The sequence below is a fragment of the Rhinolophus sinicus genome, linkage group LG10, assembly GCF_036562045.2.
Source record: "Rhinolophus sinicus isolate RSC01 linkage group LG10, ASM3656204v1, whole genome shotgun sequence".
Taxonomy (NCBI): Eukaryota; Metazoa; Chordata; class Mammalia; order Chiroptera; family Rhinolophidae; genus Rhinolophus; species Rhinolophus sinicus.
The window spans coordinates 103,108,610-103,134,691 of record NC_133759.1 but is presented as its reverse complement, the minus strand read 5'-3'; the positions used below and the strand labels follow the sequence as shown (position 1 = coordinate 103,134,691).

Sequence of the window (26,082 nt, the reverse complement as noted above, 5' to 3'; positions counted from 1 at the left end):
GTACTTGCCTTCACTCTTTCCTAGAGGCGAGCTCCTTGACTCCACAGACATTTATTGAGAGCCGATCACGTGAAAAGCGCTGTGAGAAGCACTGAGGCTATATCTTGGTAAACGACACAGACGAGAGATTCCTTTTCTCTGGACCTTGTAGCCTAGCAGGGAAGGCAGAAAAACAACAAGAACATAAGGTTTAATAAAGAGAATAGTAGCAACATGATATAAAGAGTATCTTGGGGGTGTGGAAAGGGGGAGTCAGAGAAGGACTTCCTGAGGAAGTCATATTTAAGAAGTGGCACCTGGGAAAAGCGTGTTCCAGGGAGAACCAACCACAGATGTAAAGGTCCTAAGGGGAGAACAAACTTGGATCATTCAAGAAACTGAAACAGGACCAGTGTTATGTGAATGTAGTGACTATGTGGTAGAAGATGAGTTTGAAAATTAAGTACGAACTAGATCGTGTAGGCCCTTGAAGGCCATGGTACCACACTTCAATCTTATTACAAGCACACTGGGAAGTGATAAAGAGACAAGCAGCCCGAGTCAGGCGTTGGCATGGCACTTACAGCTAGATTGTGGAGTTCTGCTGCTGGAACATCAAGAATTTCTCAGAACTTAACATCAGACAAGGCTAATTTGTGGCCATGATGGATAAAGATAAAAAATAGACCACTCTGCAATCATGAATAAACGCAGAAAAATAAAAGTGAACATTATATAAACTACAAAAATGACCACACATCTCCCTGTGGCTAATATGAACGGCCGGTGCTGTTTTCTTTTAATCAGTTTCAGGTTTGGCCTCATTCTAATCTTCCATCCTTCTATATGAGATTTATTAATATATCTAATCATAGAATTAACTGTGCTTCCTTAAACACGACCCAACATCACAAGCATCAATCTTGTAATAAAATCCTTTCTAACACACTCTTACTCAGACACCCTATGGCTCCCCATGCTGTAGAGTCGCAAGCAATAAACCCAGCATGTTTTACTTTCGATGTATCGTGGATGGTCTTCTGATGGAGGCATCGGTAAGCGTCACTAGAGGTTTTAGGTAGGAGGTGATACAATTTTTTAAAAAACAACAAACAAATTCTCACTGGAAAAGAAACTCTACAGGTCAAGAATAAAAGCAGTTAGACCAGTTCAAAGCTGTGTTAGCATCCAGGGAAACATGATGGGACAAGGCAGTCACATCCGAGATGTATTTCAGAAGCGGGGTCAGCAGGACTTGCCTATGAAGTGTAGGGTACAAAGACAGATAGGCGCACAGCCAAAGCCAGAGACCCCAAATTAAAACAAGCTTAAATGAGATAGAAGCCTATAGCTTTTTCACATAAAGTCCTAGCTGGCACTGCAGCGCTATGAAATTATCAGGGACGCAGGCTCCTTTCTCGCTATTCCACCATCCCTCAAATTTACAAACATTCAGCGCATGATCCAAGATGGCTCATCACCACATTCTCATTTCCAGCTAGCAGGAAATGAGACAGAGGAAGAAGAGGGCATGGCTCAGGAGTAGCACTCATCACTTCTGTTTACATTCCTTTATCCAGGACCCGGTCCTATGGCCACACGTAAGTGGAAGGAAATTTGGGAAATATAGCCTTTATTCTTGGTGGCCATACGCCCAACTAATTGGTCTATTGTTGTGGAAGGATAGGAAAAGCGTTATTGAGACAGTGGAGGGGCAAGACAAAGCCTGGTTGGAGGTAGTTACGGAGAGAATACAAGATAAGGAAATAGAAGCATTGAGTATAAGCGACTCTTTTAAAGTTTTACTGGAAAAGAGAGCAGATAAATGGGGTGGTCGCTGGAGGAGACCATAGAATGAAGAAGAAATTAAAAGAGGTGTGGTGACCACACAGATATGTCTCTCAAATCTCCATCTGTAAGGAAAGCAATTGCTTATGGTCCCACGTGCTGTGTTCTAAACATCTTTCCTAGTGGATCACGCCAAGACTACACTTCCCATGGGCTGCTCACCGTCCATGACTAGGGGTGGTAGGGCGACCAAGGGAGGCATGCAACTAATATACTGTTTAAACATAAGTTTAGCCTATGTTTCCCAACTTTGTGGAGTTTGCATAGTAAAAACAACTCAGGCCAACTCTCCCCTGTTTACTTTTTAATGCACAACACCAAAAGAAAGTTATTCTAAAAAGAGAGAGGTTTTCACAAACAGAATCTATGGGAAATGTGAATAACAGATTATTCATAGTAAATAATTCATTGTAACCAGATAGGGAAAACATTTCTTCAAAGGGCCATGTTCAGTTAGAAGAAGTTACTTTTTTTAGGTTTTAAATTTCACTATTCTTATTCTCTTTTGAATTAATCTTTGCCTGTGCTTCTTTTATAATTTCTTTGCTTTCCTTTGTCTTCTTCTATATGAGGAATCTCTCGGTTCACAGGAAGTAACATTATTAAAAAGAATAATAGATATGGGATCAAATTTTCTGGATTTAAGACTGGGCTCTAAGGAAAAATTATCTTGCCTTACATTTACATCTGCAATACATTTATAATTGACATTTACATTAGATGGAGATAGGGATGAAGATTTACTTTTTTCCCCAGGTTATACAAATTGACCCAGTGTTATTTTTCAAAAACCACTCTTTGCTCCCTGCATTTGTAATCATTTTTTGGTCGTGCATTTGGCTCTGTTTATAGATTCTCTATTTTACTCCTTTGATACATTTCTCGTTTGCATTTATACTACACCAAATTAATTATCTTACAACAGGCCTCTTTATCTGTTAGTGTAAGTCTTCCACCTTTGTTCTTCAAGATTTCCTTGGACATTCTTGGCCTTTTGCATTTGCACATAAATTTTAGAATCAATTTGCCATGCTTCAAGGGGAAAAAAAATCTTGCAAGGAATTTAATTGGAATTGTGGTGAATCTTTAGATCAATTTGGAGAGAAGTGATGTCTTTGTTATGGTATATTCCACTATTTAGATCTTCAATTTATCCGCATGATGTTTTATAGTTTTCAGTGTAGAAGTCCTGTACATCTAATATCCCTAGGCATGTTAAATAATTCATACTATTGTATAATTATATTTTTTCATTTCTATTCGTTTTTAACTAGTATAATTGATTTTTAAAATTGATCCTGCATTTAATAGTTACTCTTAGTAAATTTAGTACTTAATTTTAATAATTAATCTACAAAGTGTTTTAGATTTTCTACATACACTGTCATCTCTAGATAACAACTTTTTACACTTTTAATTTTAACATAATTTCAAACTTACAGAAAAGTTTTGAGAATAGTTAAAAAAATCTGTAGACTCTTTACCCAGATTCTCCAAATTTTAACATTTCACATTTGCTTAATCATGACCCTTTCAATATATATAAATGTTTTTCTGAACCATTAGAGAACAAGGTGCAGACACAATACCCATTTGCCCTTAAATTTGTCACAGTGCATTTCTTATAAACAAGGGGGAGGGGCACAATGATCAAATGCAGGCAATTAACATTGACACCATACTAACAGATAATCAAAGTCCTCATTTAAATTTTTCTAGTTGTCCCATTGTTTTCTATTGCAAAAGAAAATTCCGTATCACACATTACATTCACTTGCTATATGTCTCACTAGTCTCCCTTAATCTGGATCAGTTCTTCCACCTTTCTTGTCAATCATAAGTTTGGCATTTTGAAGACTACAGGCCAGTTACTGAAAAGGATGCCCCTCAGTTAGGGTTTCAGGATGGTTTGTCATGATTACATGCAAGTTATACATTTTATGGCGGGAATACCACATAGTGATGTAATGCTTTCCTCAACTGCCACTCAGATGCTGTTTCTCGGGATCAGCAGGTATGTCTTTGTGTAATTTTTAAAAATCGATCTCCCCCAAACCATGTTTTCATACAGACACCTTCAATTCCAATCCAACACCACAGGTTCATTTTCTGCCTTCCTCTTCATTTATTTAGCTTTCCTCCTGGTTTAGTTTTATTTCCTTCTTCAACAGTGAGAAATCTGATTCCAATTATCCACAACATATTTAGTTCTTTTTTCAATCCTTCACTTCTTCTGCAAGTTTCCTATGTCATCTTTTTGGGGATGGTTACTTATAGATTACCCCAGAAGGTTCATAGGTACAAAAATCCTTGACTTCTAGCATTTGAGAAAGTTTTCCTAAGCCTTGATGCCTAAAGAATAACTATAATGTGAATAAAATCTCTGATTCAGTTTCTTTCCTTGAAGTTCTTAAAGTCTGTATCATTCATTAAGGCCTTCTTCCAAATACTGTTCTGGCAGTCTGGTGTCAGACTAATTTTCTCATGTCTGTAAGTTGATTTTTTTTTTCTTACTTGACTTCTGGAGGACTGCTCTTTATTTTAAATAAAAATTAATAGTTTTGAGTGTTCTAGATCAATTTTCCTAGTTTAGAGTTATTGTTATATTTTGCTTCTCCTTCATGTGGCTTTTGGGAGGGGAGGGCTGAGTGTTGGTGGTGGGTCATCAGTTCATGAGGTGGTCTTGTTTTCTGTTTCCTTCATATAATAGCTTTGTATAGCTTTAGTCTTTTTTTTCCTATGTCATGGACGGAAATTTCGGGGTGTTTTTAAAAAGGTTTCTAGTCAAAGGTCGCCCCCTTCTGTCATCACAGCGAAGCACAGTCTTTAATAAAGTTTTTGTTGCCAGTGTTTGGGGGAGTTGTGATGAGTCGAATCCACTGACACTGTGGCTCTTTTCTTATAAGGCCCCTACTTTTCTCTTTCGCTTCTTTCCCCCTTACTTTTCAGTCTACTAAGGTAGTCCCTCCCCCTTTTGTGACGGAAATTACACATTGATTTCTAGTTTTGAAATAAATGTTTTTTTAGAGCAGTTTTAGGTTTATATATATTGCTAAGTTTAAAAGTGCCCCATAGGTCTCCTAGGCTCTGTTCATCTTTCATTCTTCTCTTTCTGCTCTTCAGCCTGAATAATCTCAATTGGCCAATCTTCTAAGTTCACTGATTTTTCTACCTGCTCAAATGTGCTGTTGAACCTCTCCAGTGAGTTTCTCATTTGTTATAGTACTCGTCAACTCCAGTTTCTATCTGGTTCCTTTAAATCATTTCTATCTCTTTGATAGCCTCTATTTGGCACTGTTCTCATGGTTTCCTTTAGGTCTTTATCTATGGTTTCTATTTAGCTCTTAGGGTATATTTAAAATTGTGATTTAAAGTTTTTGTCTAGGAAGTCTATTGTCTGGGCTTCCTCGTGGACAGTTTATTTTGTTTTTCCCTATGCATGGATCATACTTTTATTCTTCCATGCTTTGTACTTTTTGTTGAAAATTGAACATTTTGAGGATTATAATGTGCCAACTCTAGAAATCAGATTCCATCCCCTCAGTCTGTTGCTGCCCATTGTAGTTGCTGCTGCTGTAATTTTTAAATGACTTTTCTGCACTAATTTTGTAAAGCCTGTGTTCTCCATTATGTGTGGCCACTGAAATCTCCTCTCCGTTCCATTAGCTTAGTGGCTAGCTGGCGATTTCAGAGATTTCCTGAAATGCCAAGACTCGGCTGATTTTTCTTGATTACTGTTCATCTGGTTGCTACAAATCCTTGATTAGTTTCCAGCATCCAATAAAATTAATTCTGACAGTCCTTGCCAGCTTATTGGCTGATTCTGAGGAGAAATGGGCTTTTGGTGTTTCCTATCCACAATTTTTCTGATATCACTCAGTATTCTACTTTTCTCTAAAAAGGAGGATGAAGAATCTATCTATACCTACCTACTATATTTGTGATGTAAAAAAGAAAGAAAAAGTAAACTACAGAATTTAAATAGCTCCTGGTGGAAGAAGGAAGAAGGGAGAGAAATTGGACTTCTTAAATATACCTTGTTTTGTAGATTTTACTTTGGATCCACATATTTTACATAATTATAAAAACAACTAAAACATCAAAAAAAGTATTACCTGAAAAAAAAATCTATTCCCAGAGTCATAAACTTGCCCAGGTCTCACATTTATGTGCAGATTTTGAGTCCTGATATCTAACTACAGATGCTACAAGAATAACTACTTTGCTAAGTTATGTAGTATTAAGAGACTTAACACAGGTAAAGCACCTAGCAAGTCAATTAACACTAGCTCCCTTCCACCAACAACCTTACCTGGGGAGACAAAAAATAATTATTTTACCATCTTTGTTCTAGGCCCATACTGTCTGATCAGTGAAAACTGAACAAATCAAAGCTATGATTATAAACATTTTATAAGCTATGATTATAAACACCACAAGGCCACTTTTTAAATAATAATGGAGGAAGGAAAAGTGCTCACTGGAATAGAGTTTTGTTAGTGTTCCATTTTCCTTACAAGTATAAGGGTTTGTAAAGATTTATTATTTTTGCTTACATAAACACAACACACCCCTTGCCTTCAACATGGACACCCCGAAGTTACCTGAGTTAAAGTGCTCATCAAAACAGAAATATCTTGTACTCCTCGTTACCACAACTGCTTAGCCACATACAGCACATGCACCCCTTCCCCCTAGAATCCCACATATTTTGCCAACAACTCCTGACTATTTTGCTTCTCTGAACAGCACCTTAAATCCAACCACGATCCTACATTCCTACTGCCTGCCTCAGTTTGCACCTCATTTTCCTGCCTGGATTACCAAATGGTCAGACTAATCTTTTCTGCCTCCATTCTTAAGTTTTTCCAAATCCATTTTCCATTATGCCTGTAGTGTGTTTTTACTAAAAATAAACTGAATAATTTGTTCAACCTTTCAAATTCAATTGCTTTGCTTATACCAATTATTCAGTCGCTTCCCATCATTTACAGCCATGATTTTTCAAAATATATTCCTAAAAGACACAAGATTCAAGAGAATTACCCGTCCCCAAGGATGTAAGGCAGAAGCTAGATGGATAAGTCTCTTGTCACCCCTTCAAAATTTAATCAGTTGCTCAATATGTTTATGTCTAAGTTTTTGTGTATAAAATAAGATTTCCCTAACTCCAGATCTTCATGATTTTATTTCTAGCTATCTCTTCAAATTCAATTTACTGTTACTATTTTTCACAAACTTTATCCATGCAGCCATTTTGAAGCCCTGTTTACTGAACTAGAGTTGCTTCATGCCTTTATTCTCTGAACAGCTATTTCTTCTACCTGTGATGCTATTTGTTCTCTCCATGCCTTTGGAAACCTGTAAAGTTGAAAAAAATATAAAAAGCCCCCAGGCAGTTTCTTGTTTCCTTCTCTGTTCCTTTAGTACTTTGTATATTCCATCACAACCTCTACAACTCTAATTTTTTTCATCATTTACTAATACCTGTGTCCTTGGACAAGTAACAACCTCTCTGAGGCTTTGGTTTCCTCATCTGTAAAATGAGGATAGGTATAATATCAGCTCACAGAGATGTTGGGAAGGTTAAACATGGTAATACACGAATGGGGTTAAAGAGTGCTTGGCACATTAGTTATTGTTAGCTATAACTATTGTTACTAGTAATAACACCACTACCAATACTCATCTTTGGGGGCCTACTAAATGCGAGCTCTGATTTTTTTTTGAGCCCCTAGCACACACATAGCTCACAGTAAAAACTCAATACTGCAAGAAATTGATGTACATTCAGTGCAATAAATATGGTCATCCATTTGTTATTTTTCTTAGGTTAAAATTGCTTACTGGTACCTTCAGCTACTTCTGAGACATTATTAAATATGCAATTTTAATTTCCCGAGAGTATACTTTTTGCAGCAAATTAAAAATAAAAGTTTATTATTCGATTTATTTAGGAAAGGCAATTTCCTTTTACCTAATATTTTTCAACAGACTTATCTAATTAACCCACTGGGATAGTTAATTGTATGTGTCAACTTGGCTGGGCCACAGAGCCTAGATAGGTGGTCAAACATTGTGGTATTTATGTGAGTGTTTTTGAATGAGATTAACATTTAAATCAGTGGACTTTGAGTAAGACAGATTTCCCTCCAGAAAGGTGGGTGAGCCAATGCATGCAATTAGTTGAAGTCCCAGATAGAACAAAACATTGACCTTCTCCAAACAAGGGTGAATTCTGTAGCAGATGGACTTGAAACTTAAACTGCGACACTGGCTCTTCCTTGGATCTCCAGACTGACAGCTTCTGGACTGCAGATTTTGGACTTGCCCGCCTCCATATGCACATAAGCCAAATCCTTAAAATAAATCTGTGTGTGTGTGTGTGTGTGTGTGTGTGTATGTGTACACACACACGCACACACATATCCATACAATGTGTATATATGTATACTATATATAGAATAGACTAACACACCCACCTATAGTATATATGAAATTAAGTTATAAACAAGTCTATAGTCATTTAAAGAAAAATAATCTTTATTTGTAAAGTTTAGAATTAAAAATACAAAGATGAACGTAGATGCTTTAAACACTGACAAAATCTAGTTACAATATAACATATGGCTCTAACGGTATGTTCAATTATTTTAAAAATCCATATAAAATACAACAAATAGATTTATAATAACACTTTCCTTCATTAATAGTCTATTCACTGTGATTCATAGAAGCTCCATGAAGTGTCATCACTTAAGGAAATCTCCTGGTTCAACCAAATTAAAACATTTGGTCAAAAGACCATGGACATGCCATGTCTTAGCACAATGAACAGAAAGAAATAACCTGCCAGGTGGTATACTTCAGATAAAGACAACCTTTACTAAGCTCCAAAGCAACCTTTTGGGCAAGTGGTACCTTACTCTTATTAAAGGAAAGTCTTTACTGCTGAGGGCACTGGGCCTCTGGAGTTGATTTAGAGGACACGTACAGAATAGGGTGTGATTTCTTACAAGTTTTCTTTTCCAATTTGCTTGCAGTTTCTTTCCCTTCTTTAACTTCTGTTTGAAGCTTTGATTCAGCAGCTAACCTACAGGCATTAAAGCATCCACTCTGAATTCAAGCGTTGTTAAGAAGAATTAAAGAAGAGACAATCCTCTAGTACAATGGGCTTCTAATTAGACAGTGGTTTTTTTATGTATATAAGGAAAAAAATATATAGTTGGCTAAAACGCTATTAAGAAAACTAAGTCACTGCCTTTCTAAAAGAACCTTTTTAATGTCAATAGAGTTAATGTTTTAAATGTCTAAAGAACTATCTTTAAGGTTGATAATAAGTCACAGCAAAGCCTAAATTAAAGAATTAAAATATAATGAGGGTGCCCATCGTGATAAGCACACCTAACAAAATAAATAAATGAATAAATAAATAAATAAATAAATAAATAAATAAATAAAACACGAGAGAACTATTTTAATGTTAACATGATATACAAAAGGCAAAATGCAACATAAATTAACATGGAATTCTGGGCTGTATGAATAGATGTATTTATCTCATTAAAAATACTCAAATTGATTCTCAACTAGCAGAATAATAATATAAGAAAAAAACACAGAGGAGAGATTTCTCTTCCATGTACTTTCTCTACCTTTGACCTGTATTATTTTAATTTTTTAAATGATAAGACCCTTACAACGTGAATTCCTATAGCCATACATGTCCGACACCTTCTATTTTAGTCACAAATTCAAAATATCCAGAAACTAGAAGCTTTGAAGTTTTGATGTAAAACGAAAATCAATTTACCTTTGATATTTTGAAATGTCAAAATAGGTAGGTATCAAGGCCCATTCTTGAAAGCTTAGGATAAACAATTTCAAAAGCCATAAAAAATTTTACCTAACAGTTTTCTAGAAGGCTAAAATTTCTTAGACTACTGGAAAGCCCTTTTAAGGCTTTAAGGGGTAAGTTAATTTTTCTTTCATGGCCACACTTGAATCAGGAAAACAATAACAAGACACTTATTTAAACCAACAAAAAAAATTCAGAGAGGTATTAGGCTGTGGTATTTTTGTTTCATGAAAGCGAAAAGTGTAACATTTAAAAATAATTCCCTAATTCGGGAGTCCTTTACCCTTGCAATCATTTCAGTCTTTCTTAAAGTTTTAAGAAAGTTGAAAGTAAACGGATAAAACTGGGGAATTATAATGCATGTAATACTAAGAAAACAGGTAAAGAAACAACATAGTTTCCCTAGCGACAGAGGAGAGACGGAGAGGTGTGCTGGTTGCCTTGAATAAAAGAGGGCACTGACCTGGGCGAGTTAGGGGTGTTTCCACATCTTTCATTTATGGCAGGAACGTCTACAAGTTTCACACATTTCTTTTCCTTTGTTGGTTGATTACTCATAGGCAGACTTTTGTGTGGAGAGAGAATGACTTCTGGTGTGCTTCCAGAAACTGTCTTTTCGAACTGCAAGTTATCATTTTGTAACTTGCTAGTGCAGGACTGTGCCTCCTCTTTCTGAGGTGGTAATCTACACACTTCTTCCTCAACAGCACTGTCGGCACACACATTGTTCGGGGTGGTTATATCCATAGGCAGCACCTCGCGCCTCTTTTTGAGCACAGGCACTTCAATTTTCTCTGAGAATAAAAATCATTCAAAATATATCCAGTTAATAAATCAAAGACAATCAACATAAAGAGGTAGAACTAGTTATAGATATTGTTTTTTCTTTCCTTTTTCCCATTCTTTTAAAACCCACTCATCTCCTTATTGATACACACTGTTTCTGTCTTTCATCTTTCTTTTTCTTGGACTCCATTAACTTTATCTTTTAAAGGTTATCTGGCTATACATTTTCCATTGGGAGCCCAACATATTTGGCTTAGGAATACGACTTAAATGTGCTTTACTGGTGTTGTGATAAAAGTCGCACGGGGCTTCATAAGGTCACAGTGAGGAGATGAGAAAGAATACAGTGGTTAAGAGTCAAGGAATCCAGGAACAAATCCTAGTATAAGCACTTTGCAGCTCCTTGATCTTGGGGGAAGTATTTTATCTTTAAAATGGGGATTCAAAGTACCCACTTCACTCAGTACGGTGTGTTGTAAAGATAAATGTAAAGAACAGGTCAAATTCTCTGAATATGCCTGTTAGCCCCACCTACAAAATATATTCAAAACCTGAGTACTTCTCCTGATACCTTCCCAGTTCCAACCACATTATGTCTCAGGCAGACTACTACAATAGCCTTCTACCTCACTGCCTAACATAACGTCATTACAACCCCTATGCAGTCACTGAATTAATCGCTCTAATATGTCTTGCCTATTCCCGTACCAATGAATCTTTCATTTTCAGAATCAAAATTTTAGTGAAGTTGGAGAAATCCTGGTCGAACATGGGGTAGAGTTCCTGCTCTACAGTGATGTTTTAAAGTCATCATTTTCCCTTTCTCTGGCACTGCTCCTTTGCAGCCTGTATCACCTAGATTCACTGTTCTTCCTCAAGTCTCTTTGCTATGTTTAGTTCAACAAACCTTTGAAATTCAAAATGGATAATTATTAAGAGAGCCTATTAGAATTAAGGAAGAGAAAAAGGATGAGAGAAAAAGAAGCCTTTTTAAACTCTAAGAAACCTTACTATTGCGGACAACCTCCCCACTATTGTTGAGGATAATTCCAGACATTGAGACAATAATGAAGAGAGAGCATGAGGCTAGGGGCAAAAACTATAACCTAAAACTTGTAATAACACTTTCTTTTTGGTCCAAGAACCATCACATTCTTTTCATTTTTTTAATTTACATACAGTAACATCACTCTTTTTAGTGTGTGAGATGCACAGCCTGTATGGTTAGGCTATTTCCTATCTCAGTGATTCTACTTGCTAATTGGCCTCTAATATCTGTCCCACTATTCTTCCTTAACAACAGAATCCCCAAGACGTAGTTGAGAACCTGAACCCTGAGAATCAAGACTGCATTTCTCAGCTTTTCTCGTAGGCAGGAGGGGTCATGACTAAATTCTGCTCAAGACGGATACTGACCAACAACGGGAACAAAACCTACATCCCGACACTCTGACCAGTCCCGGAATGCCTCTTCCAGACGCTTACCAGGGGGAGGAATAACTACCTATCTTATTTAAGTTTCCATAATTTTAAGTTTTCTATAAACAGTATTAACTAATAGAATTTCCAAACATCAACTACCTCAACAAAATTGACTCTTTGGTATTACATACAACGCTTCAATCTTAAATGGCAAAGTCTCAAATGTCAAATTCTACTAGATAACCCCCAAAAATACCTGTTATATTCATACACACCTAGTACCCAGTTATCTTTGAATTTTCCTACCCATTTTGAAGCAATATTTTTTTTACTAAATAAAAATTACATAGCTACAAACAGTTTGCAATGGGATTTGCATATAAAGCTGTAGTAAAAAAAAAAAACTGGTATGAACTCTCAGAGCTTCTCATGATTTAAAAGACAAAATATATGAGACATACATACCTTCAGGTTCATACTTCAGTTTTAACTCATCTATTTTAGCTCTCAGTTTCATATTTTCACTCTGGAAAAGCTGGAGGCATCGTTCATTGGCAAAAAGTTTTCGCTCAATATCCAGAGCCCGTTGGCTCTCAAACAATGCTTTCATTCTCTGTATGGACAATTCACCTTTACTGCTTTCATTTTCTTTGCTATATTAATAAAAAAAAAGGGGGGGGGATGAAAGGTATTAAAATAACATAATATAAATATGTTGTTAGCGAATATCTTTTATTCTGTATTTGAACTCTTAGTCAAAAAATACATTTCCATGGGGTTTTTAGTAACAAAGAAACAATAAACAAAATAAGCTTTACCAATGGCACTTTTAAATAAAACACTAAAAAATCTCAAGCATGCCTCAGAGGAAATGGACAAAGGGGGGAAACTATTCTTTCCACATTTATGCATGTGTAACTAAATTCTTTTAAGTTTAAAATTACGTGCTATTTATTATTGAAAATTTAGATTATAAGAACATTTTCTACGTTAAACTTCTTTTCATATAGTTCTTACCAAACTAAAAAGCTACACACAAAGAAATAAAAATATTTACTCATTAAAAGTATTTTTTCTTCAATAATCAGCACTAACTATATCTTGATAAAACTCATTTACTGCCCAAAGATATTTTTGTTGCCTTACTTTTATGGAATTTTCTTTTGGCAATATTAAAACAAAAATCTGTAGTCTCTAATACTACTTATAATAAACAAGTCAAAAGATTCTCCATCTTTCCATCCAACCAACACTTACTTTAAGTTGTCAAGCTTTATCTGAAGTAAATCTGTGTAATAGGTGTTATCTTTCAGAGCATCAGAGCTGTCTGAAGGCTTAGATTCCACACTTTCATATAAACTCTAAAGAAAACAATAGTTATTACTTAAATAACAAATTAGGTTAGTATATGTTTATTAATAGTATCAGCTACCACTTATTGGATACTTATCACAAGCAGCCACTGTGCTAAGCAAGACCCATGTAACTTTATCTTCTGAACTAGGTACAAGAAGGAGCATTCCTTTCAGGCCCATAAGGGCACAGGTTTAAGATGCCACAGGCAAGTAAACTGAGAAGAGAGACTCTGAACCCAGATCTACCTCCAAAGCGTATGCTCCTAACCACCCCTGTATCCTCTGGTTTCCCTCTCCTTTTAAAATGGAACACACACTCAGTGGGTTTACTTAAGGCCTTTATGAGAAAGCCTAAAATTAGGAAAATATGAAAAAGAGTAGAGATACTTTTTGGTACCCACTCTTCTGAGAGTCTGATGGAATCTCTACATGATTTCTCCAGGGTGAAAAAAAGTATAAATCTGCTTAAAAACTTGTAAACAATTTAAAAGATTGCAGCTTAAAACCTCCTAAAGCCATAATTTTCAAAGTATAGTGCTGAGCCCACGGGTGAGCCACATGTACTGGCAAATTTAACCAAAACTGTAGTCCTTTCAGCAGATCTTATAAAAGAAAGAAATAAAGTTACAGAAACTTAAATTTTCATAATACACTAATAGCTACAATTTAGAATGCCTAAGAGCTTAACATTTAAAAAATCTGTCATTTATAAACTTTAGCTCTTTCATTAGTGAGAAGGTAGCTGTGCTCCCTGAGATAATTTATCAATGTAATATAATTCTAATTAAAAATATCAATAAGCATTTTTTGGAGCTTATTCACAGAGAAAAACAAACATGCAAGAATAGCCAAGAAAACACGTAGGAAAAAAAGCTACTCCTATAGTATTCTGTCAAAAATACACACCATGTTTCCTTGAAAATAAGACCTAGATGGACCATCAGCTCTAATGCGTCTTTTGGAGCAAAAATTAATATAAGACCTGGTCTTATTTTAATATGATATGATGGTATGATATGATATCATACGGGTCTTATACTAATTTTTGCTCTAAAACACACATCAGAGCTGATGATCTGGCCGGGGAAACACAGTAGCCTGATTCTAGTCACTTCACACAAACCCAAAATGAAGGACAATATACAAAGTAACTGGCTTACTCTTCAAAAATGTCAAAGCCATGACAGATATAAAAAGAGAATAATTGTTCCAGGTTAAGGGAGACTACAGAAACTTGACAATTAAATACAACATGAGATTGTGGACTGGACCCTAGCAAGGAAAGCATTCGGGTATTTTTGTTTTGCTATAAAGGACATTAACAGTAATTGGTAAAATGTAAAAGGCAGCTAAGCTCGTACTATGTATCAATGTTAATTTCCTGATTTTGATCATTGTACTGTGGTTATATAAGAGGATGAACTTCAGTAACATTGAGGTGCAACTTACAGGGAAAAAGAATATCTGGTTTGCAATTTATTCTCAAATGTTTAATAAAAAAATATACCCACATGAAGAGAGAGATAGAACTATAAAAGCAAATATGGTAAAATTAACCATTGGGGAATTAGGTGAAGAGTGTATAGGAAGGAATTACAACTTTTCTGGGAATCTGAATTTATTTCAAAATAAGTTTTTTAAATAGTTTATTAAAGACTTTTATAAATTCCAATTGCCACATAATGTTGGATGTGACAAAGCTCCTACTGTGCATTCATTAAAAAATGGAGGTGGACAGCACTGAAAATTAATCAATTACTGATAACAAGCAACATGAGGAACAAGTCTCACTGACATCATGTTGAGTTGAAGACAGACACAAAAGAGTATATAATGAATGATTCCATTCACATTAAGCTCAGGAGTATTTGTACATGTAATGCTGATAAAAAAGAGACACGTTAAAGCTCATTGAGTCAAACTCTAAAGACACGGGCACTTTGAGTTATAACTTACACACAATAACAAGTATGAGGGAGGTTCGTTTACGCTGGCTCTACTAAAAGAAGTAACAGTCAAAATCAGTAAAAAGCAAAAACAAACTAGAAGAAAAAATTAATTTAAATATTGGTCAACCTCAACTGAAACTATAAGTTAATTATATAATAAAGAAACCTATTGAAGTTTAAAGTATTAGTCAAACCAAAATTTAGTTGTTTTTAAAAGGTGTTACACATACCTTAAATTTCTCCAGTTTTCTAATTTCACCTGAGAGATGTTTAATTTCACCATTCTTCTGCTCCAACATGGCAAACAACCGTTCCTGCTGCTCAAATTCAGTTTGAGACCCTTTCATTTGTAGCAACGTGGCAATTTGTAACTGGAAGAAGAAAAATTACCCACCCCCATAAAAGTGAGCGGGGAAGAGGAAGATTCTGATAACCATATTTTTGGTATAATGCATATTTTGTACTATATTACTCTGAACTCATTTTGGAAATTATACTAATTAGCTATTTTTAGTCTAATAATCCAATAATTTGAAAACACTTATATTAATAAATTTAGTTACTTATTTTGACTACTTATGAGTGATATCTGAAGTCCATAACAAATCTTTGTACTTCGGTGAAACATAACTGAACTGCATGGCTGTGGTCTGCAAGGACGTCACTTAACTCATAAATAACCTGGCCAAATGCTGTACTCTACTCATCATATGCACTGTCATTGAGGGTCTGATGGGTTCCTCAAAAATTTTAATTAACTTCAATAGTATTAAGTGGGGGAAATTATTAAGCCACTCATATTCACAAATGTGAGATTCACAAAGCACAAGGATAGAAAGCAAAAGGTAAAAAGCAGTCTAAGGATATTCAGAAAATATTCAATATAAATATACATTGAAGAGCAGCAATCAACTTACCTAATTATGACTCCATTTAAACCTAGAATTTCATAGCAATTGAAAGGAAATTAACTAAAATCTAAACCTAGAATTTCTTTCTGCCTTCAAAAATTTCTGGAGTTCTATAAAAGTGTCAGTTAAAATATAATTTTAAGTAAAGCAAGCAATGATATGTGGGTGCAGGTATGGCTACAAGAAAGAGTCATATGACTTCTAACATTCTTAAGAATCCATCTTTTGTTCCGTCTTCAGACTGGAGGCTAGACACACTTAGCCTAAGAAGATCCAGTATGCTACTTTTGTCTAAAGACAGTTTGGGATATGATGGGGACGTTAGGAGATTAACAGCAGTAGTAGCCAAATAAATACTGAAAGGACACAAAGAGCAAATGTAAGAAAATTTACAAAGAAATTATGCCCAGGTAGTGGAGAGCCTCAGTAAGCCAGGCAGCACGGTCAAACTCCTAAGAAATAAAAGCCACAGCTATTGTATATTAAGTCAGCACTTCCTTACTTGCCAAGCACCATGCAAGCATCTTTCTATGCTTTTAACTCCAGGACAATTCTAAAAGGCAGGTTCTATCATCTCCACTTTACACAAGAGGTGACCGATGCTGTGAAAAGTAAAACTACTTGTCCAAGTTCACACAGCTACCAAGTGACAGAATGAGGATTCAATCCCAAATTCATCCAACACCAAGGTTTAACCACTCACCTTTCCTATTTCTTTGCTAAATCTCCTAAATAAAAGGCAAGAAGCCTTCCAAACTTTAAGTTACCACATTAAGAGAGGTTAGGTATAACAGATCAGGAATCGGGATTCTAAGGACTGACATAATTCTGCAATCTTTCCAACTTCCACATGTCTTTCTCAAACCTCCTGTTTGACTAAAAGGATGACCAACAAACCCTTACAATTAAAAGGGCCTAGATGCTTGACTTGGGGAACTGCAAGGAAAGGAAATCCAAATTTCACCCTATAAATAAGCCTTAGAGGAAGAACTGAAGAATGTCAGTTAGTTTTAGTTGAAGTAGAAACCTTAGGGTTATGCTCAAAAGACACCAAGTCAACAGCAGGAAATAAAAACATTTAATTCTTTTCGTCCCCCACTCCACAGAAGATTTATACCTCTCTGGCAAGGTCAGTAACTATTAAAAAAAAATCAATCAATCAATGGATACTAAATATACTACTACTACTAAATCTTCACTAACAAGATTTTAAAAAATAAAATATATATGAATCTTTTGCTCAGTTTAAAAATACTGATTTTCTAAAATCATGCTGTTCTAGAAATAACTTTGTAAGAACACTCCTTGAAAAGATGCTTTCTTTAATACATTTGTACATGCTCATACAGAATAGGTTTATTAAACCTTTGATGGTGATCATTCCATACCTTCATTCTTTGCATTTGTTCTCTATTAAATGCATTTTGCTTCTTTAGTGACTGATACTTGACTTTCATACTGATAAACTGACGTTCCATTGCTGCCCTTCGATCCTCCACCTGAAAAATATTATCATGCTTAATTACACTTGTATTAAGTGAAATGCCAATTGAATCAATGGACTGTTTGTAAGTACCTCTGCAAACAAAGAGTTGCCTTTACTATTGGGATCCAGGGCTTGCTGGAGTGCCTGGTCTAATTGCACTTGAAGGTCTTGATTTGCTACACGAGCTTTCTAAATTCAAAACAAAACAATTTAGCTAATAGAAATTAGATTAGCAAGAAAACAACTTATTATAAATTGCAAAAGAAGATGGTACTGCAATCATAATACCTCTAAGGCATTATAGTAAGAAACTGCTTCTTTCTCTCGCTCCTCTTTTTCTTCTTTAAGCCGGTCTACCTGGCGCAATAAATTAGAATTAAGAAGTTCTAGTTGTTCTTGTCTGTATTGTAGTTCATTCACTTCTTCTTCGAGGGTGGTCTATTTAATAGGAATTGAAAAAGAGGAAAATCTCTTGAATAATCCTTCATTTAGCAGCTGCTCAGTTTACCTATAAGCAGTAATTCACACCTAAAACTAGAAAAACTAGTTAAAGGTTGTAAGGTGCGTAATAAAATAATAAAAATCATTGCATTTTCAGCAGGGAACCAAATAAAAGGCTCTAGAGACTTTCTTTCCTATGAATTTAAGGCTTTAGTTTTTAATTAACTTTAGCCTGCAATGAAAACAACTACGTTCATACGCATATCAACTTCCAAGGGACCAATGTTTTACATCGGGCTTTTATGACACAAACTAGGATCAGAGCAAATGTCTCTAAATTCTTCCAGAGGTTTTATTAATCTAAAGGTAAAGTCTAACTTATATAATTATGTACTCTAAAGCTTTATTATGCATGAAGTAATTCACTTAAAAACTCTGTAAAACATTTTTTAATTAGTTAGATCAAAGTTAGGCCAAAAAAAAATTTCGGCCTTAAAAGAAGCTCATAAGGATTATTACAAAAACATGTAAAAAATATGCAAGGAAAAAAAAAGAAAACCTGAGAACACATATGCCATAAAAATTACCTTTATACTTTCCATTTCAGTCAACTCAATTTGAAGGGCCAGCATCTCTGAAGACATGCTTTCATGTACACGTTCAGACATTATCCGCATTTCCTTTGATTTACAAGAAAGGAGTTCTTTCTGATGATCTACTTTGTGCTTCAGCTGCTTTTCACTAAGCCTAGCTTCATCTAATTCCGCTTTCAGTTTTTCTAACTAAAGTAAAAAAAAAAAAAAAAAAAATCACAATCTTATAAATCAGAAGGTTACCCCAAAGAGTATCACAACATAAACTGCAGTACAAACTTCTCTGGTCCCTGCAGGATAATTATTTTGAAGATAGTCAAGCTGAACAAAACTACTTAATAACTCTTTCTAAAATGCCACATAGTTCCAAATCTTGGCAAATTGAGAGTATATAGCTTCAAAGGGAACAAACTTATAGCAGAAGGGTGAAGCTTCAGAGTCAGGCCTAGGTTTAACCTGTCTCAGTTTCATTCTTCATGTGTACAACTGGTAAATGACTGTACCACCATCACAATTCAGACTGGGTGGGTAAAACATTCAGCACCATGCCCAGTATTCACTAAATGGCTTTTGTTATTAATGAAAAGCTATTGCTTGATGTCCAGGGTCATAATTATCATCTATACTGAATTATCTTCAACAGGGTTTCAACATTCTTAGAATATATCCTGATATTTATTTCCTATTTAAAAAATAAGAGCCTCTTACCTTGTTTTCCCACTTCTAGTTTCATGACAAAATCAAAATTTCAGGTGAATGTCTATGTGGATCTTTCTAAAAAACATCACTGATTGACTCAAACTTACTGCATGATGAGATTATTGGTGTTTCCTATTTGGCCAAGGCTAGATATCTTTTAATAGACAGTGACATGCCTTGAGTTCTAAATATTCAAATAATCCATATAAGTAACCAGAATAGGTCTGGACTCCTGACCCCTTTGGCTGCTGTGTGAAGAATAAATGGTATAAACAGCAATGATAGAAACAGGTTATCTGGACAGAGGGCCACAGTAGGAATCTAGAAGAAAGCTGATGGTGATCTAGACTAGTGGTAGTCATGCAGATAGAGGTTTTGCAGGCCAAGATTTAGAACTTGTTGATGGATTAAATGTGAGAAGTGAAAGAAAGATAGCATAAAAGCTCCAAATTTTTGGCACAAGTGATCTGAGAACATCAGTAAGACTGAAAATATTTTTTGACTGATTTAGTATTTGCTCCATCCAAAAACCATTTCTGTAATTGGCCTTGCCTCAGTCCCTAAATATTTCCTACATTACTCTTTTTTTTTGTTTAGGTAATGAAAGTTACTGATAAAATGAACATAACACCCAGGGGGGAAAAATAATGCATCATTACCAGTCACTGATGTCTCAACTAAGATTAGTTTCAGATAAGCTGGATTATTATTTGCCAGAGTGGTATGCAAGATTATTCTAAGCATTACACAAACATTTATTTTGACAGTTACATTTGTACTGCATATTAAGAAAAAATATAATCAGCTCAAACATGCAATTTCATTGATAACATTACTTAAAATGAGAAAAGACTTGAAAGTCCCCTTAATGAGAAATTAAGTAATAGTATAGATGAGACACAGATATGGAAAAATCTTAAAAGATTCTACATCAAACACTGAAAATTAGAAAACAGGCTTCTAAGAAATCAGGACAAAAGTCACGGGCACATTTTGGGTGAGAGAGTTCTGCAAAGTATGGACTCTACAGAAAGAGGAGCTATGATAAAAGTTCTGGATTCCTAAGAGGTAACCTGAGGGCACTGTGCAGATAAGGAGGTCAAAAAGGAATGGACAATCACTGAACAACCTTTTATTTTGTATTTATGCTTGAAATGGAGCCAGTATAACACATTGTTGGATTAAGTGTAGCGATACAGGCTTGAGAATCTGACAGGCTCACTTCAAACTTTGACAGATAATTTCTAGCTCTATAGCTTAATTTGATTAAATATTGGTTTTCTCACCTGTTGTATGGAGATAATAATGGAACCTCCTTTATAGAGACGTTATAAGAATTGGATAATATGTATTATTTTCAATAAACAAACTATAAAGTATCAATTCTAATGTACATTAACTTACAAGAAGCTGTTAGTTTTTTTTGTGGAATTACAGAGTGTACTACTAATTATAGAGAAAGCTAGGGGACTAGTCTATCTGAAAAAGGTCTGCCATACTATGCACTATAAGCAAGGAGGTCATGCTGGTCACTAAACTAAACTCGGTAACAAATATCCGGTTACTAAAATGAAATAATCGTATTTAATTAGTAGAGTGTTACATATACAAGTTCTTTAGGTAAACTCTTGTTTCTCAGTGTTCCAACTCCTAACATTAGGACGATAGAGCTCATGATCCTAATGTCAGCTACTTGGCATAGATGGTACTAAGACAATCTTCATCAACTAAAGTTTACACATTGCTGCATAAACATGGACTGTTTTTGTTCTGAAATGCATAGATATCCAAACCTTATTTTTTAGTTCATTCACTTCCTGTCCATGGCTTCTGCTCAGTTGTTCTTCTAATTTCTCCAGGTGCATTTTTTGATCTTGTTTAAGAGCTTCACATTCAGAGCTCAAACTTTCTAACATTCGACTCTTGAGCTCAACTTCTCTCTGAAGAGTATATTTTTCTTGTTCATAATTCTGAAAGGAAACTCAATTATAATTCAATTGCATAAAAATATAATAACTTAAAGCCATGTATAAGCAGTTCTCACCTTCAACTGTCTCATTCCTGTTTTACACATTTGCTGCTTTCTATGTAACAATCACATGTTAAATCTGGAATAACTTTGTAGCTAATCAGTGTTAAAAAACCCCTAAGGTGTATTTTGAGACTACATTCAAATCCATGCCAGGGATATGGTAATTGCTTCTATGCCCTGTCAACGAAGCAAAGTGTTCCATGGCAAGTCAATGTGTCAAGTAATCTCTGCCAGGGGAAAAAAACACACACAAAAAGACTTAATAGCACTGACGTTTTCCTAGTGAGAACTACTTAGTTTGATAATATGTCCTACCTGTAGCTCTCAATAAAATGAACAAAGCAGTGGACTATGTGGAAAGAGAAATACTAAGTCAGTCCTTACTTTTAGAATGTAGTCATCTGAGAATGTTCACAAATGACCATTTGAATGAATACAGTGTTAAGACAAAATGAGTATTAACAGAACTTTTGCTTACTGACAAAGTTTAAAGACAAAAGGGGCATCATCAGTTCAAACTCCTTCAACAAGTTTTAAAAAAATAAAATAAAATTAGATTAAATGTAAAAGAAAAATTAAGAGTTGCCACTAGTTATTTTTACCTGCTATATTTAAATTTTGATATAAAAGTTTACATACTCGTATGTTACTGAGCATTTACTAAATGAAATTGATTTATTCATTCTTTCAATAAATGTGTGCCAGACATTAGGGATACAGCAGTGAACAAGACAACAAAATTCCCTGTCTCATGGTGCTTATAATCTGGAGATAATTAGTACTGCAGAGAATTAAGAGAGTAAATGATGGCAACTTTACAACACATAGTCAGGGAAGGCCTCTCTGCTGAGGTGACATCCAACAGAAACCTGAAGGTTACGAGTTCAGTCCATGCAAGTGGGGTATGAACAACTCAGATGGAGGCAAGAGCTCATGTGAAGCCCATAAGGCAAGACTAATATAGCTAAGAACAAGGGAAAGTAGTTTGAGATGAGGTCAAAGGTTGGCGGGGTGAGATCACATAGGGATCTTCACACCCATATAAGAAGCTCAGATTCTGTTGTAAATATAATCAAGAAGCCATTGCACATTTTCAGCAGGGCTGTGACATGATCTTTTGTATATTCTTCAATGACCACTTGGCTGCTGTGTAAGAATGAATTGTAAGAACGGCAATGAGGGAAGCAGGCAACCTGGCTCAAAGGTACATGAGTAGTCTAGGGGAGAGATGACAGTGGTCTGGAGTAGTGTGGCAGTAGTATAAATGAATGTAGGTCAAGTTCTTAGAGCTTATTAGTGGATTAAATGAGAACTAAGGGACAGAAATATATTGAGTAAAACTACTATATTTCTGGTTCACACAACTGGATGGATGTTAGTACGTTTACTAAGTAAGCTAAGGAAAACTGCAAGAGAATGTTTGGTTATTGGGCAGGGAATCAACTCTTCTGTCTGTTTAGATTGAGATGTCTATTAGCGGGCAATTGAATATACAAGTCTAGACATTAGGGGAGAACTAATGAAATGGTGTAGCGTCATGGGGCATTCAAACGTTATCTAAAGCTACAAAACAAGTGAGGTCACCTAGGAAGAGAGCAGACAATACAAAATACAAAATCCAGTATGTGGTGAAGAAAGCGATCATAACTTGATTTTTTCAAACTCAGAACACACTGGGTCAGAAGGAGTATTAGGAATTCATTTAGTTCATTCCCCTTTATTGGGGATCAGGGTGGATAGAAACTAGATCTAAAATCTTTAGAAAAGAATAAAAATAATATTAATAATAATTGCTAGGTAACACAAATCTTCAATAGCTAAGCACATCTTTGTAAACAGGAGTCTAGAGTCCTACCTCAGTTATGGTCATCATTTCATTACGACATTTATCTAATTGCGTCTGCAATTCATTTTGACTCTCCACTAGTTGTAAACCATACTGTGCAGCTTTTAGGCGCTCTTCTTCAACCTCTTTGAGCTTGCAACGAAGATCTGAGATTATATCTGCCTCCATAACTTTTTCCTAGTTTCAGTCTACTGCAAATAGAGAAAATAAAAATATGTAAGCTGAAACAAAACACTTCATACAATGATATCAATTAAAGCATACGTATATATTTTTTCCAATACTACTGCTATATAAAAATATAGTATGAAAGATTTTCTTCCTGAGTGTTTAAGTCGTCACATTTACATTCTTGTTCTAAGAATGTCTGAAAATTTTATTACCTGATGTGAGACAAAATCAAACAAAGCAAAAAACGAACAAATAAATACCCTAAACAAGTGTTATACGTGCAAGAGGGAGAGATGTATGGTGCTATCTGAGCCTGTAACACAGAGGAGCTGTCCTAATCTGGGTAGTGGGTGGGGGTGAGGAAGGGGGGGATATGGACAAGAGAGTTCCCTGAGGAAATGACTTTTCAGCAGAGGTCTAGTGGATGAGTAAGAGTTAATCAATCCGCAAAGAAAGGTAGACAAGGTTGAATGACAACTACAGCTAATATATGTCAGACATTGTGCTTGGTGCTTTGTATACTTTATCTTATTTAACCCTCTCAACACCCCATGAAATATAAGGTATTCCCCCATTTTACACATGTGCAAACTGAGGCACAGAAAGGTTAAGTAACTTGCCCAAGGGTTGTCAGCTAATAAGTAGCTAAGTGAAAATGGGAACCAGGGTCTCACGCCAAAGCCTGGTGTCCCTGACTTCTCTGTTCTGCCTCTGGGGAGCAGCATATGCGCACAAAGCATCTAGGAGACAGGCAGTCCTGGAAATCAAGCTGCCTGTGTTCGCACCCTCCATTCATTACTCACTGGCTACATGAACTTGGACAATTTACTTAATGTCTTGTCTTGTCATCAATCAAATAAGGGCACTAAGAGGATTTTTGAGACGATTAACCCAACCAAAGGGTGAAAAGCAATTAGGGATGAATCTGACGAGCAGCCGTCTGGGAAAGCGCTGTCCAACAGAAATCTAATGGGAGCTATATATGCGATTTTTCATTTTCAAGGAATCACACACATACAAATATAGGTCAAAGTCCCTTGAATAATATTTGACTTCATCCAATACACCCAAAATATTATCATTTCCACATATAATAATAAAAATTATTAACGAGACATTACTTTTCATGGAGTCTTCGAAAGCCAGTGTGTATTTTATACGTAGAGCATTTCTCATCGGAACTGCCACATGGGGCTAGTGGCTCCTGTACTGGACAGCGCAGACCTAGTGTCTGTTATCCTTCGGAAGCCCAGGCAGCCCAGGCAGCCAAACCGGCCCTCCATGTTTATGCAGCATCCGCGGGGGCAGCGAGGCGGCCCAACGGAAAACGGAGACCCGCTCGCGACTCAGTTTACAGGAACTCGGGGTTCCGCTGAGGAAGCTGCCCGGGCGAAGGGCCTCGGCGGAGACCCAGCCCCAGGTTTCCTTAGGCCCTGCTCTCTTCTCCCGAGAAGCCCTCCTCCGCTGCTCCCCACCATTCCTCTGCACACGCACTTCCCGTCAGTCCTTCGCCTCTGCGTGTCTCATTCCTTTCCCCTGGTGCAGGGGGCGGGAGTTCCCCGCGCCCAGGTCCGTGAGGGCAATTAACCCACCTCAGTCAGAGACGTCAGCCGACTCCCTCAGCTCGCTCTCAGGACAGCGCCACAGCGTTTTGAATGCAGTTCCCGCGAGAACACGCACTTCTCACGAGATGTTCCGCCCAAGCCTCCCGTCAAGGAAACAGCGAGAACCTGCAACAGCGTGCCCCGCCCACCTAGTGCGACTGCGCAGGTGCGAGCGGAGAGCTGTGGGCTTGGCGTGGGCTCGTTTGGGATTCGTCAAGTTTAGTCTTAGTTGGTTTCCTGGTTGTCTTCCAGGTTTCTGCTTTTAGTTGCCTGTTTTTTTTTTGGTTTGTTTGTTTTTGTTTTTGTTTTGTTGTTTTTTGTTTTTAAACGACAGTACCTTCTGCAGAGGTGGTGTCACTAGAAGGTGAGGCACTGGGGAATTCTTAGTTGTGCGGGGCTCACACATCCTTCCAGTGGATTGGCCAGTGTGTGCGCTGAGTCCTTAGCTTGTTTTCCAGGAATCTGAATCATGTGACAGCCTAAAAGCATCCTCAGGCAGACTCTCAGGTACCTTTATGGGACAGACTAACAGTGAAAGGGACATTAACACACTTGAGCCTTCCCTGTGTGCCAGTGCAGGGCTCAACTTTACAGGGACCATCTCATCTAAGCAGCCTTGTGAGTTATGTAGGTATTATTATCCCATTCTTCTACACAGGGAAACAAAGCCCCAAGAAGAAATGTGTCAGCCCAGTGGTAGAATTAGAATTTGATCTAATGCAGATTCCAGGCTCTTGCATGTGTTTCAATAATGAATTTATGTTTCGTAAATCTGATACCTATTCATTATTCAAAACTTGAAGCAATCAGAACTAATGATAGCCAACACGTATGAAGCACTGCTGAGCCCTAGCAGCTGTTCTATGGATCATGTGTTTTTGAGCCTGTCTTTTCTTGCCTACTTAAGGACTTGGCCATATCTCCCCTCTTTTTCATCATTAGTTTTTTTTCTTCCCTGTTTGATCTTTCCTATCAACAAGTAAACATGCTGTAATGACTTCCATCTCAAAAAATAATGCTAACCTCCCTTGGCCCTCATCACCTACCACCCTATTTATTCACTTCCCTTGATAACAAAATTCCTGGGAGGGGAAAAAAAAAA

At 36.3% G+C, this 26,082-nt stretch overlaps 1 protein-coding gene across 4 annotated transcripts; it reads right to left on the bottom strand.

The window, feature by feature from the left end:
* Positions 1–16: 16 nt before the first annotated feature.
* SPDL1 (spindle apparatus coiled-coil protein 1) lies at positions 17–25,063 on the bottom strand. 4 transcript variants are annotated; one of them, XM_019740986.2, is made up of 12 exons: positions 24,969–25,063; positions 23,215–23,396; positions 21,121–21,297; positions 18,623–18,817; positions 17,883–18,032; positions 17,685–17,783; positions 17,497–17,607; positions 15,428–15,568; positions 13,151–13,254; positions 12,359–12,546; positions 10,149–10,479; positions 17–152 (listed from the first exon to the last, which is right to left on the bottom strand). In XM_019740986.2, exons 2-12 carry the CDS (start codon positions 23,371–23,373, stop codon positions 98–100), a joined length of 1,710 nt encoding a protein of 569 aa, XP_019596545.2. In that variant the 5' UTR covers positions 23,374–23,396; positions 24,969–25,063; the 3' UTR covers positions 17–97. The 4 variants fall into 4 exon arrangements, with proteins under 4 accessions (XP_019596545.2, XP_019596535.2, XP_074169982.1 ...); XM_019740976.2 differs by lacking the exon at positions 17–152 and adding an exon at positions 8,349–8,920; XM_074313881.1 differs by lacking the exon at positions 17–152 and adding an exon at positions 8,621–8,920 and having other exon boundaries at positions 23,215–23,393; positions 24,969–25,044.
* Between the last annotated feature and the right edge of the window lie 1,019 nt (positions 25,064–26,082).